This window comes from Dromiciops gliroides, chromosome 2 (assembly GCF_019393635.1).
Source record: "Dromiciops gliroides isolate mDroGli1 chromosome 2, mDroGli1.pri, whole genome shotgun sequence".
NCBI lineage: Eukaryota > Metazoa > Chordata > Mammalia > Microbiotheria > Microbiotheriidae > Dromiciops > Dromiciops gliroides.
Window position 1 is genome coordinate 183,437,149 of NC_057862.1, and position 14,941 is coordinate 183,452,089.

Sequence of the window (14,941 nt, forward strand, 5' to 3'; positions counted from 1 at the left end):
AAAGCATAACTTTAAAAAAAAAAAGTACCAGATCTGAGCTCTATGTGGGGAATCAGGTCTGATCAACATTTCTCATCATCCCCAGGAGCCAGGGTGGTGGTGAGAGGCCGTTTTAGATTGGTTCCCAAAATTCTGAAAATATCTGTATCTTACATCTGGCCTTGCCTACTGTTTGTTACTTATGTGCTCAGGACCAATAATTAGAAATGGCAGGCTAATGAGGGCAGGTAGGTTGGTTTAGTGGATAGAGTGCTGGGCCTGGAGTCAGGAATACTCATCTTCCCAAGTTCAAATCTGGCCTCAGACAGTTACTAGCTGTGTGACCCTGGGAAAGTCACAAATTTATTTACTTCAGTTTCTTCATCTGTAAAATGAGCTTAAAAAGGAAATGGCAAACCACTCCAATGTCTTTATCAAGAAAACCCCAAAAGGGGTCAGAAAAGTTCAGACATGACTGAAAAATAACTTAACTGATAACCGAGGTCAACTTCAATTGGTGTTAGGTGATATTTTTCCTTATTCTCTGAGAAAACCAGGCTATTTACCCTGGGAGAAAGTACAGGCTGGGGATCCTTTTTTCATGAGTTGAATAAGTGGTGGTAAATATCTATCAAACTCGCCTAGTTAGTTAGTAGGTCAGACTCCATGGCATGAAATGTAGGGGGAAAGAGGTGACACTTTAAAGCCAACCCCAGTGTTGAGACCACAAGAGCTCCTCCATCTTAGAGAAAAATCTTCAGTCTGGGAACTGGATTGAGCGTAATCAGCATCTCCTATAGACCCCAACCTTGTGAACAGCTTCCAAACCATTACGACTGATTCTATTAAGTAGCAGAACATAGGCCCCTTGAGGGAAAGGTCTATTTTATTTATGCCTTTGTATCTCCAGCACCTAGCACAGTTCTTGTTGAGTTAACAATAACATAATGATTTAATTTTCAGAAGACTTTAAGTCCTGTATTTGTGGGGACACGGGACAGGGTGAGGGGCAGGGATGGGTAGTAATGATTTAGTTCTTTTTATATATTGTAAATTTTAGTGGGGGGACAGCTAGGTGGTACAGTGGATAAAGCACCAGCCCTGGATTTAGGAGGGCCTGAGTTCAAATCTGACCTCAGACACTTGACACTTACTAGCTGTGTGACCCTGAGCAAGTCACTTAACCCTTGTTGCTCCGCCCCCCCCCCCAAAATTAGTGGGCTCAAAAAAATAACAAGATAGAAATTTGATCTTGGGTTGGGAAGTGCCAAATTGAAAATTTGGTCCCCTACAAATAATGTCAAGAAAATCAGGGTTAAGGTTGCCATATTTAATTCAGTCCCATTTCAAAATGTACAACAGAGTTGAAGGTGTTATGCAAGACATTTATTGAGTGCTTGCTTCACTAGGTTCTGTTTCACGCTGAAAAAAATTCTTCTCCAAAGGATGATTTTACATTATTGTCATGTTCAGTTCCCTGCACACTCCCTACCTTAATCCTGCTAAGCTCATGTGGGCCTTACCCCTAAATTCTACCTCTTAGACTACTACTATGCCCTCAGTGTCTCTCAACTCCATTTTCTTGGCAATCCAAGCCTCCTTTTATCATCTGGAGTATTTTTCGCAAAGAACAAAATACATAAAGACCATTGTAAGAAGACAACAGGGATAGCTAACAGAGAGGAGTCTGGTTTTGAAACAGCTATTGATTCTGGTTTTGGGGGCATGGACCAAAAGTAGTTGAAAGGAAGGGCTGGTGAGGAGAAGGAGCTTCTGAAATCACTTTTTTATGTCAAATGCAGATCTGAAAGCAGGTCCCTTCCCGTACTCCACTAATAAAGCCCAGGGTAACCACTGTCCATGCAACACTCATTCTGAATAGAATCTTAGATGTCTAAGAAGGCGCACTGAAGGCAGGGGCAAAGCAAGACAACATCCCTGCCTGACGTGATTTGCCTCAGGGAAGTTGCCAGGGATTGGGGTCATCTGCATCATCCCCAAGTGCAACAGATACTCTTTACATAATAAGAAGTGCCCTCCAGAAGAGATTGTTTTATCCCCCATGGTGCCTCTGGACATGCATGCAATGTTCCATTGCACAGACAAATACACACATGCATGTTTGTGCCAAGAGGCAGTGATTGGTTCTTCTTGCATCTGGGATTTGAGCATAGGAAGTGCCAAGCTGCCTTTGCCCTGGCACTGTGCACATCTGGGGCTGAGTCATTAGGGCAGGTCTGGTGTCCTTGACCTAATCCAAATCAATAGATATGCAGCGACACTGCTTCACCCGGGTGACCCTTTTCTTCTTGGTTGGTGGCTGCAATTCAGGACAATTGAGGGTAACCATCATGGTGGTGAATTTCTTGGGCTTGCAGAAGGAACATGACTGAAAGGAGCCTTCCTCTTTCCGGATGTGCCGGGGAATGTAGAAGGAGTTGCATTGGCCGTAGCAAAAGCGGTTGATGATGGTACGGCTGTTGCAGCCCTCTTCATGTATGGTCTGCTTGAGAGGCTGTGTCTTACACCAGTCCCGCTTCAGGTATTTGCGTTCAGTCACATGCAGGGCCTCCTGGCTGGACTCCAGCACCTCCTCCCCAGGCATGGCAGTGCCCCGACCCTGGCCCCGCCCCCGGTTCCTGGATCCAGGCTGTTGGGGAGTCTGAGTCTGCTCTGAGTCATTATACTGGTCCTTATCAGGAGGTGGGATGGCACCTTGAGATCCTTTCTTTTTCCCTTCGGTGGCAGACAGCAAGGTTCCCAAGAGCAGAAGCAAAGCCCCCACAGTGTAGGCTGTTCGACCCATCCTGACATAAAGGAAAGAAGAAACAGAAAGGAGAATGCAATTATTATTCTCACGTGGAACATAAAAGAATTACCACAGCTATCCCATGGGGCACTAAAGCAATAACAGCTAACACTCATATAACCCTTTAAAGTTTGTAAAACACTTTCCACATATGATGTCATTTGAGCCTTAGAACATCCCTTGTGAAATCGATGCTCACTCATGCCTGGATTTACTCTCCAGACTCCTTCTCCTCCTTCTCTTGGCCTACTGACTTGCCTCCCTGAAGAAACCTTCCCCTCTGACCTTGCTCTTTTCATTGGTGACTCCTTTCCCACAGGACCAGCATTTTAGGAAGGATCCCCATCATGCTTCACTTCACTTTTGCCTCACTCATGTCATTCCACCCCCTCGACTTTATCTCAAAATCTTCAAGAACTCCCTTTCCATCTTCCCTATATGTGTTGTCTCCCCTGCATTAGAGTGTATTCTCTTTGAGAGTAGGGGGTTACCTTTTTATTTTTATTTTTTCCTTAAATTTGTATCTTTAGTACTTGGCATATATGTTTAATATGTATTACCTCTCTCTCTCTTTCTCTCTCTCTCTCTCTATCTATCTATCTCTCTATCAATCTAAACAACCCTGTGAGATTGGTGCTATTAAAATCCTCATTTTATAAATGAAGAAATTAAAGCTGAGAGAACCTTAAATGACTTACACCAAATCACACAGCTAGTAAACACCTGGGACAGGATTAGAACTCAGGATTCCCTGACTCTAGATCCAGCGCTTCATCCATGGTACCATTAATGTAGTTTTCTGAGAGTGAGGGGAAGGCAACTGGTAGGGAGAGAAGGAGTGTGCTAGACAGAAAGACCACTGGTACTGAAGTCAGGAACTCTCCTTTAGGTTCTGCTGCTAATTTACTGAGTAACCTTAGGCAAATCACTTAAATTCTTTAAGAACCCAGAATCCTAGATTGTGTGGCTAGACTATGTCTCATAAGAGAAATTCCAGTTTGGGGAGTCAGGAGAGATGGGATCCTGTTCTAGTTCTATCAGTAACTAGCTTATGGTTGCCCATAGGACAATCATTTAATATTGCTGCGTCTCCATTTCTTCATCTATAAAACAGATGATCTCTATGGCCTCTTCCAGCTGGAAAACTGTGCGATGATTTCTCGTTTATTTTATGCCTTCCAGACTCAGTTTACAAACTTGCCTTAAGCTGAAAGCCAACTATGATATTTGCTCAAGGCCACTATACCACTTCTTCTCTTGAGGCTGGGTGGTATACCAAAAAGAGAACTGAACTTGAAGATATAGGTCTGAATCTTAGCTCTAACACTTACTAACTGTGTCCTCATTGGCAAATCATTCACCCTTCCAGAGACCCATTTTCCTAATCTGTGAAATGGAGATAATAACGTCTATGGTAACTGGCCCCACTAGGTGAGATTCAAATGAGATAATATCTGAAAAGTGTTCTGTGAACCTTAGAAAGCTATCAGTTATTATTTCCCTCAACTGGTTTCCTAACCTCAGAAAAGAGCTGTCGATTATCATTGTCTGTCTCTATCTCCCTACCCCTACTCTTATTTTGCCCTGTCTTTAAAATTTTACACATGAGAAGCAACCAGTGAAAATAGAATGGTTACTTTTAAAATTTTCCTCCCACTCCCTGCACAAGAATACAGTGGGTCACATTCTATATAGAGCAGTGTGGTGTAATAAAGAGTATTGAATCAGAGGGCCTGGATTCAAATCAAGGCCCTTTTATCTACTACCTCTAAGACTTTGGGTAAGTAACTTCACCTTTCTGAGTGTTAATTTCCAATTTGTAAAATCAAGAGGCTAGATAGCTAAGATCTACTTCGGCTCTAAATCTATAATCCAATAAATGTAGGAATTATCCAAAAGAGAATAAAATGTGTAAAAAACACACATTCCACAGGCCCAAAGAACATACTGTCTTTCAACCCTAAGAACAATGGTTGAATTACAAGCAGGAGCTATCAAATATAAAACCATATATCAATAAAACAGTATTAAGATTCTGACACGACCTAATACTTTGGGGGAAGTTCAAACTTGAAGCAAATAATGTGACATTTTCACTCCAGCTCTGACTTTGGATTTCCTGGCTTTTGTCAGTTTGTATTACAACATCGCTGTTACTTGAACAGAGCAAAATTTTTCCCCAAAAATAATTAATTTCTTTGTTTTGTCCTAAAAAAAACTTGTGTTTTTTTTTTCTAAAAGATCTAGTGTTAAAACAGTGCATATTTTCTCCAGAGACCAAAATGACTTGAGCCAGAACTGTTCCGTCTCCCGGGCAAATATACTTTGTACTTCAGCAACCCTTAGAAGTCTGTGTTATTTACTCAGTACGGCGCCAGTATCTAAAATAAAATTCAAACCAGTCACTGCCCATTTCAGCAAAGGAACACAAGAGATGGCCCCAGGCCTCCATACCAGAGACTCCATTGCAGATACCTGGATCCCAGTCCAGTTCATCATTCGGACGCCCAATTCCAGGCTATGTTACTTATTGGTTTTTGCAATAGAGGATATTTTTAATGATAACAGCTAGGATAGACACAGTGCTTTTAAGTTTGCAGAGTGCTTTACAAATATTACCTCATTTAATGTTCACAACAACCTTGGGAGATAGGGGCTATTATAATCCTCATTTACAGATGAAGAAACTGAGGCAGGTAGAGATTAAGTGGGGCAGCTAGGTGGTGCAGTGATAGAGTACTGGCCCTGGATTCAAGAGGGTCTGAGTTCAAATCTGACCTCAGACACTTGACACTTACTAGCTGTGTGACCCTAGGCAAGTCACTTAACCCTCATTGCCCCACAAAAAAAAATGCTAATGAGATTAAGTAACTTGTTCAGTATCACACAGGTAGTAAATGTCAGAGGATGGATTTATACTGAGGATTTCCTAACTCAAGGTATGGTGCTTTATCTACTTCACCACCCAGGTGCCTCATAAGAGAGCACTTGTTCAAGGGGAAGAAAATAGATTCATAGAACTTAGAGATTAAGAGGATCTCAGAAATCATCCAATGCAGGTCCATCATTTTATAAAAAAGGAAACTGAGGCCAGGAGGGTAATTGATTTACCAAAAATAAATAGTCATGTCTTAAGAAGGGCTAAGTAGCTGTTATAGCCCATACTCACAACCAGAATCTTCCCAGGTCTCCCAACACAGTGGCAGGTGGATTGAGGAATCCAACCAGCACAGTAGAAGTAGAAAAAAGAGGATGACTTTAAAAAGGAAGAGAATGAAGGGGTATACTAGAGTAAATGAACAAGTGTTGACAAGGTCTCCCCACTCATCCCATGGTAGGCAATGGACTGGCTCCTTTAATTTAATCCTTTGTCTCTTCACAAGAAGAAAGTGTTTCTATTGAAAGAGGTCTATTTTATTTATTTGTTTTCGGGGCAATGAGGGTTAAGTGACTTGCCCAGGGTCATACAGCTAGTAAGTGTCAAGTGTCTGAGGTTGGATTTGAACTCAGGTCCTCCTGAACCTAGGGCTGGTGCCTTTATCCACTGTGCCACCTAGCTTCCCCCTAAAGAATTCTATTTTATAGTGGCCACTGTTTCAAATCAAGGTGGGGTGGGAGTGATAAAGTCAAATGAAATTATGTGGAGAAAATTTTAAATTTTTTTCTCTGCAATATAAGAGAAAAATATGCAAATGAATTGGCAGTATCTCGTTCCTTGACACATGAAAGATCTATTTTCTCATCCCCATTTTACGGAGAAAGCATGAGGCAGCAAGGCAATATGGTTTGTATAAATCCACCACACAGAGTAAACCAGTGGCAAAGCCCATAATAGTGTGCAAGATTTCTAACTTTCAGCCCAGAAATGTCTCTGTTAGCCTGGCCAGCCTCCCAAAGTATGCCTTACTTTTTCTAAGGAAACTCCAAAGTCCATTAGTTTTATGAACTGGTCTTAGGCCAAATTCTGTGGGTTTTATTTTCTAATTGAAGTCATTTTATTCACTACCATGGGGCCAAAAAGAAAGCAGTAAGTTCAAAACCATGTTTCACTTGTCAAATACTATATAAAAGTCACCAAATGTGGTTTTTAATTTTAATTTGGACAGGCTCTGTTCTTCCTATGGGAGCACACATGTCCCATAAGCCAAGCCAGAGGGGAAGTTGGCCGGGGGGGGGGGGGGGGGGGGGGGGGGGGGGGGGCTTTATTTTTTCTTAATTAAAAAAAAATTACAGATTTATTAGATTAAAAACAATTACTATAATTTTTTTCTTTTTAAAAAAACATAACTACTGCTAACTTTAAAGATCTTAAGTGCTTAGTGTGGACCATTTGAATTCTTAAACATTATAAATAGCTGTTAAGGGGCAGCTTGGTGGCGCAGTGGGTAGAGCACCGGCCCTGGAGTCAGGAGGACCTGAGTTCAAATCCGACCTCAGACACTTACCAGCTGTGTGACCCTGGGCAAGTTACTTAACCCCAATTGCCTCACAAAAAAAAAAAAAGAAAAAAAATAGCTGTTAAGACAGGAGCAAAGGCCAACTTCAAATATTTCAATCAACCAAGATCTCTGTTTCCTGGAGGCCAATTGTACTCTGAAGAGTAGGGGAAGAAGGGACTGTTGAAAGCTCTGTTCCCTATATCTCTGTTAGATTAAAAGGAGTCAATGCTGTTAACTGTAACTAAAAACATGGAACCTTGAACTTGGCCTCTGTTGAGTTGGAGTTCACTTTCCCATTACTCTTTTTTTTTTTTTTTGTGAGGCAGTTGGGGTTAAGTGACTTGCCCAGGGTCATACAAGTATCAAGTGTCCGAGGCCACATTTGAACTCAGGTCCTCCTGAATCCAAGGCCAGTGCTTTATCCACTGTGCCACCTAGCTGCCCCGTTCCCATTGCTCTTAGTTGCCATATCCACCATTCCTTATCCTCCAACTCTTCTTCCCAACACTTTGCATTTTTAAAATAACGTATATGTGAAGGGGGACCAATAAGACTTATGAGTCATATCCCCTCCATTAAATTTTAAGGTCCATGAGAATGTGTTATTTTTATCTTTGTATCTTGAGTATATAATAATATGTAATATTTTATATACATAATCATATGTAATAAATACCTTAACAAATGCTATTGATTCATCTTAGTATCCTGAAGAACTAGAAGAGTGTCTTGTATACAGTAGTAAGTGATCAACAATTATTGATGACAATGATGTCCCAAAATAGGTTTTGGATGAATGGTCACTATGTTTACCAGTGGACCTCCCATTGTTTATGAGAACCATAGGTGCTCTGAGTGTTTCCATTCATTATACTATCCACTTTTATAACCAAGTGAGATCATTATTCTAGTAGCAAAGTTAAATAGAATGTGACTTTAGACAAGTCATTTAACTTCTCTAGGTATTAATTTCCTCATCTGTAAAATTAGTAGGCTTGATTTGGTGGTGCTTAAGGTCACTTTTTAGCTCTTTGGGTTAGATTCTATGATCCTTTGAACTCACTTTTGTGTCAGTTAAAGGCAGAAATGTGCTAGACTCCACCCATACTTAGACAATTGTTAAATTTTCAGTGTGAGTATTTACATCTCAGAAGTTGGCAAATGCTAGTAAGTAGGGCTTAATTTTGCATTCTATTTATTGTCTAGACTTAAGAAAGTAATGGAGAAAATGTTAAGGTAGATTGAATTTAAACGTGTCATGCATACAATTTTTTCTAGAGGTTTAGATGTTAAACAATTACCAGAACTCCAGTGAACAAGTTTTGTCAACACATTAGAAGTATATGTCAATCTTAGGGTCGGCTAGGTGGTGCAGTGGATAAAGCGCCAGCCCTGGATTCAGGAGTACCTGAGTTCAAATCCGGCCTCAGACACTTGACACTTACTAGCTGTGTGACCCTGGGCAAGTCACTTAACCCCCATTGCCCTGCAAAAAAAAGAAGAAGAAGAAGAAGAAGTATATGTTGATCTTGACTGAATATTATTCCATGAAATCTGGTCAGATTTTCATGAAAAGCCATCTCTGTAGCTTCTATATCTTGGGCTAGTCATTCATCATTTTCATCATTCCTCACAGGTATTTCTCCCTTCCTATTTCTTTAAAAACCTGACTAAAAGTATATCTTTTCTACCTGACCCTTTTCTTGAGTTTCCCTTCATGACTTAGAAAGAATGTTTGCATGCAAGACACTTAATGTGTGTTGACATATGCTGATTTGCAGGTCATGGTGATGGGTGCCAACTACTGGAAAGACTTCAGGAGCAAAATCTTCTGGATCTTAAAGAACAACAAGAAGGAAAAAAAAGGAACTAGTTTGCACAACCTGTTTCTAATGCTCTTTATTACCATATAAGACAGAATATTTTATTTTACTGAATTTGGGGCTATTTCTTTTTTGCTCTGCTCTCTCAGCATTTCATAATTTGACTGACTGTGTCACACGTACTCATGATAATAATATCCAGCATTTGTATAGCACTTTAAGATTTGGAAAGTGCTTCACAAATTTTCTCTCACTCGATCTTCACAACAACTCTGGGAGGTAAGTGCTATTATTAACCTGATTTTACATAGGAGAAAAAAGGTGGAGAGAGGCTAAGTAAATTGTGCATAGTATCTGAAGCAGGATTAAAATTTACGTCTTCCTGACTTCAAGTCCAGTCCTCTTTCCACTAGCTATCTAGTTTGATTTTTTTTGAGAGTTTGACATAAGAAATACAGTAGAGAAAAGCTATCAGGAGGTCAGATGCTTGTGCATAGGCTTTTGGGTAATTCTCAGTGAGTAACGTTTCAGGAAGAGACCTAGAAAAGACATACCTTAAAGTTATTGTCAAGTTGTTCTCCGTTTCCTTCTTTAAAAAATGCAGGGGATGATCACCTATATTCTACTTTTGGGGGGATGATTTGATCCTTTTCTACACAGGTTTTTAGTTTGGGAAGGACAGAGAGTAAAAGTGGGGAAGAGTTGGGTGTACTGTTGTTTTAGAGCTAAAATGAATTAATCAAAACTCAAAATAATGATTTAACAATGAGAATTATAAAATAAAATAATCTAGCATTTTCTGACCACTGAATTTACCAAAGGAAAAAAAGTTGACATTACATGTTAAAAAAATGCCTATGAAGAACCAGAAACTCATCCATCCTCTGTATGTTACAAGTGCCCAAACCAATAAATCCTGATACCAAAAAGAAACCGTTAGGCTGCACTTGTCTCCCTCTATTGCATAGACCAGATTACAATCAGAATCAGAAGCCACAAGGGTACTTATGGGATTATTGGTATATTAAATAGGTTGAGCAAAAATAGTCTAATAAACAGTATAAACATTAAAATATTGATCAAGGTAAATTCATGCTACATAACAGTTTTTTGTGTTATTATGGATCTCTTATGCTAGGGTACATGATCTGAGGCCTTGAATAACTGAATTTGTAGTGTATACAAGGGCAAGTTTTTCTTATTTGGATTATGGGCTTGGAGGTTTTTTCCTTCTTCTTTAAAACTGCATTGTTTTGTAAATGTTGGTAAACTGCACTTAGGATCATTTATTTAGAGCTATAAAGGGCCTAGAAGGTCATCTAACCTAACCCCTCTCCCCTTTAACAGATGAGAAAACTGAGGAACAAAGGGATTAAGTGACTAGTCCAAGGGCACACAAGTAGTAAGTAGCAGAGCCAGGATTTGAACCCAGGTTCTCTCTCTCTAGAACCAGTGCACTTTCCACTGTACCAGGCTACCTTCAATGAATAAGACTTATTTTTCATTTTCTTTGTTTTTGATGAAGAAAAAATATATCCACTATGAATTTACTTCTCTAGGACTGGATACTATAGAAAATCCTTCTTAATATATAAGCAACAAAGGTGATACCTAACTTCATGACTCATTCCTATCATACAGCCTATAAATTCACCTTCCCCCAAACACAGACACTCATAACCCACAAACACTTAAAATAAAGGCATTGGGTTTTTTCCAAACCAGTGTCCTAAATTAATTATTTCTGAGACATGATTCCCTGACAAGATTCATTGTAGACAATGCTACTTTCCAGCATTACCTCTTAGAGCAGTTGTGTTTGTAGTATATATGTGTATATATATGTATATGTATATGTATGTATATATATATGTATGTATATATATGTATGTATGTATATATATATATATATAACATAGTAGTAGTAGTATAGTAGTACATTGCATGAAATATATAATATATAAAACAAAATCTTTAAGCAGAGAGAAAGGGAAATGCCCTTGCAACATATTTAATTTATGTCTTTGGTGCTAAAGTAACTTTTCTAGATAAATTGCTTTTGATCCTGGGGTGTTAGAAAATCTGGAGATGTAATTTAAATGTCACCCTTTCCCCCATATATATTTTTAGCACAGTTCTCTAACAGGGGAGCTTCAATTTGGAAGACAGGCAGATCAGAACCACATTGTGATACATAATCAGATCTGAGCTAAGAGCCTGAAAGCCCCGTACTCCTGAGTCCTAGTCAGAGACTGTATAAAGATGAGGAAATGAATCATGTTTCTATTCTTCTCTAGTGTGGCCACTATAGTTAGTGCCTGCAAAGACCCTATTATTTCTCTCCCCCTGCCCCCACAACCTTTCATTAAACAGGGTTGGCTCTTCCATCAATTTTAGATTTCTCTAGGCTGGATCCTAGTTTCTCCCTCAAAAAGGCTATGCGATGAAAATAATTAACCTGAGACTATCAAACCCACAAAATACAAAAACAAAACGCTGAACTCAGCAGTATTAAGGTTTTTCTTTTTTAAAGTGGCCACAGTTCTGAAGAAGTCTTAAATATAATTTCATGCTCATAATAAAACAGTAATTTGGCAGAGAAGATTAATTAGTTCATTCAGCTGTATAACTTTAGACTTTAGGTTATGTGCTAGATGGGAGCTGAATCCAAATAATACTCTTTAGGTCCTCCTTGGGTACTTTGGAAAGTTTTCAGATAAATCCTTGGGGTTCATTTCACTTTTAAAGAGTTATCTTAACCTTTTCCCTACTATTTGTTTTACCTATGTGTATAAGCAGACAGAAGTACTCCTCTAGGGCCTATAGGGCAGTATAAATGGAAAATAACACTGAGTTGATTTAAGCAACTCCTGGCACCATCACTTTGGGGGAAAGAATCATTCACAAACATCACCTAGATTTGCTACTTCAATCGGAAGATTCCGTAACCGATTCTGGCCTCGGCAATGCAAGACTTACCAAAGTCTTAGCAGTGAAACACTCCCGAGATTTGTTGTTCGTGTTGTCATTAAAAGGCTTACAGATTCTAAGAGAAGGTAGTCAAGAGAGCCTGAAGTGAGAACAAAGGAAGGACAGAACAGACCCCAGCAGGGAAGCAATTCGTTTCTGATTCTGCAACCAGGAGGTGAACTTCCCTAAGGAAAAGCGATTTCTATGCCTGATGCCTGCTGTGTGTGTGTGTGTGTGTGTGTGTGTGTGTGTGTGTGTTCTATGTCCAGTCAAGATGCCTGTGCTCCCTTCCAATATCCAGTGGCAAACTGGAGACCCCACGGCTAAGACATAGAGTTTGAAAGCCCATTCCGAGATGATGCAGAAAGGAGGGTGTGGGTGGCACGTTGATGTTCACTTAACATAAATGAATACTTTAAGGAGGCAGCCTGGCACTGCGCATAGAGGGCAGGCTCAGGAGTCAGAAAAGAGCTGGGTTCCTACTGTGTGACCATGGGTAACTTCTCAGCACATTAGGCAACTTTCTAAAACTAAATTATCAAAGAATTGCTGATGCGCACCATTGGAAGGTTTTTCCACAGCTAGACAACCTCCACTCTTAAAATCACCAATTCCTAATAAACAAGGGGATGGGTTAGGCAGAGCGAACATTAGTTTCAGCAGTCATTGTATTAGCCCCAGGGCAACTGAACTTTCTACTGTGTTGTTTGTAAAGGCAAAAAAGCTTAACGAGATCGCGCCCTCCTAGAAGACCGGTCCCTGGGAGGGTGCGGGATTGCAAAAACCGTCCAGAGTTCAGGGCTTTCTTGTGACACAGAGTGTTTCCCGCAGATCCTGTCACCGGCTGCCCATCGAGAACCTGAGCGGCGACTGCACCTTTTGAGTGACAGTTGAGGGGGGAAAGGTAAAAGGGAAGCTGGGGTTTGGGACGGCAGCGACAACTTTTTAAAGCTCCTTCCAATGTGTACGTAAGAGTAAGAGTGAGCAGTTCAGTGGGGAAAGGAGGGAAGGAGTGTCACCTGAGCAGGGGCTACTGTTGTCTAAGTGTTGATCCTGGGGTCTCCAACTCTGTGAGTCTAGCAGTTCCTGCCTCATTTCGGTTTAGAAGCGCACACACTCTCTCCTGAGGCAGAGTCGCCTTTTACTAGGTGCTCAAAGGCAAAGGGCTCTCAAAGGATTCTCACACTGGGACTACTGCATTAGCACGAACCCCGGGTTTTCCTTTCTCTCCCAGTTCTTCCACTTTCTCCGACCAATAGAACTTAGGAGACTGGCCTCTACTAGTAGGAGATAGAAGACTGGAGCAGACGGGGACACACACAAAACACACACACACACACACACACATCATATCACATCACATCACACGCACAAAAACACACACGCACAAGCACACCTGGGAAGCTCACATTCTCCTCCCCCGCCACTTCCCACCCCGAACAACTCACCCCGATTCAATCCCCTCTGTGCCAGGATCTGAAAATAAGACCCCTTTGCTCCCCAAGAAGTCCTCTCCAGTAAGGGAGATGAGACGTCAAGGCCGCGGCGCCCCAGAGCCTCTCTGCCTGAAGGATGGGGTCTCTTCCCGCCTCTTAGGGGAGCAGAAGGAGGTCTGGGAAGGTAGGAAGTCAGTAAGGTGTAGGAAAGAGGAAGAGACGCTTCCCGGCCAGGCTTGACCTCTACGGGTTGCACTGCAGAGAAGCAACCTGCAGCTCGGGACAGCTCCTTCTCAAGAGCTCGCGCTCGTTCTTGGGATCTCGCCTGTCAGCAGACTCCTCAGCCCGGGAGAGCAAAGAAGGAGGATCCCCTCATGGAGACAGTGAAGGGTGCGGGCTGAGCTGATGGAAGGGAAGGGCCCAAGATTCACTATAAGAAGGCTCTCCTCGTCGGGTCTGCGCCCAACCAGGCAGTGGCATCCATCAGGCTCAACTCACCTGTTCGGAAGCCTCCTTTTTTCTCCTCTTCTCTTCCTGACCGAGGCGCTTTGGGAGTCTTCCTGAGTCGCTGGGACTGCCCCAGGGGCCGGCTGCGCGCCCCCCGACCCCCCTGGGGCTGCACACGGGGTTAGCTTGGGAGCTGCGACTGTGGCTGCGTTGCTGGATTGGCCCCCGAGTCCATGGAGGGCGCGCCGAGTGCCTCAGCATCTCGGCGTCTCCCATTTAAATGTCCGCCGGCTGAACGCCGCGCTCCGGGGCCTCGCCACATCATTGGCCAGGCGCCGCCCGGTCCGGACCCGCTATTCCGCCCCCTTTTCCCGTTACTGAGTCCCCCTCCTTCCTCCCCTCCCCATTCACCCCCTCCCTGACTCCCAGCGGGGACCCCTACCAGACCGAACCCGCCTCCTTTTCTCCTCCTTCCCCAAAGCCCCCTCCCTCTGCCGGGGCCAGCGGGGAGAGGTCACCCCAGGGGACCGCGCCTGGAATGCACAGCAAATCACATTTTCCGCTCCCGTTAGAAGGGGAAGATCGGTAGGAAATCCCCCAGCCTTCCCACCCCCCTCATTTTCTCTTCCCCCGCCCCCAGAGCTTTGCCTTTCTCTCCTTCGGAGGTTTCTTTCATTGCCTTGTGGCTCCCTACAAACCTATCGGTTGCTATCTCTTCATAGAAGAGATCTGTGTCACGACAGATGATGAGGTTATTTTCTTCCAACGTAAGATCGAACAGAGGAAGCGGGACCCTGAGGGCTCGGGGATCCCAGGGGATTGACTCTAGGCCCCCAGATTTGCAATGGACCTCAAAGACCCTCTTTCTTAGCTACCAAAAAAACTCAAACACCAAGGACCTCGGAGCACTTAATCCGCCTATCAACATTTCTCCTTCCATCCCCTCACTTTCCTTTCCAGGGGTTTCTTTTAAATGCAGACTAGCTTTTTAAATGCAGACTAGGCTACAGATGTTTTGCGGTACCCTTCAGATGTACT

The 14,941-nt window shown here is 42.3% G+C and overlaps 1 protein-coding gene across 2 annotated transcripts; it reads right to left on the minus strand.

The window, feature by feature from the left end:
* Positions 1-344: 344 nt before the first annotated feature.
* GREM1 (gremlin 1, DAN family BMP antagonist) lies at positions 345-14,267 on the minus strand. 2 transcript variants are annotated; one of them, XM_043980132.1, is made up of 2 exons: positions 13,955-14,267; positions 345-2,786 (listed from the first exon to the last, which is right to left on the minus strand). In XM_043980132.1, the coding sequence occupies exon 2, from the start codon at positions 2,783-2,785 to the stop codon at positions 2,231-2,233; it is 555 nt and encodes a 184-aa protein (XP_043836067.1). In that variant the 5' UTR covers position 2,786; positions 13,955-14,267; the 3' UTR covers positions 345-2,230. The 2 variants fall into 2 exon arrangements, with proteins under 2 accessions (XP_043836067.1, XP_043836068.1); XM_043980133.1 differs by lacking the exon at positions 13,955-14,267 and adding an exon at positions 13,469-13,746.
* Positions 14,268-14,941: the final 674 nt, after the last annotated feature.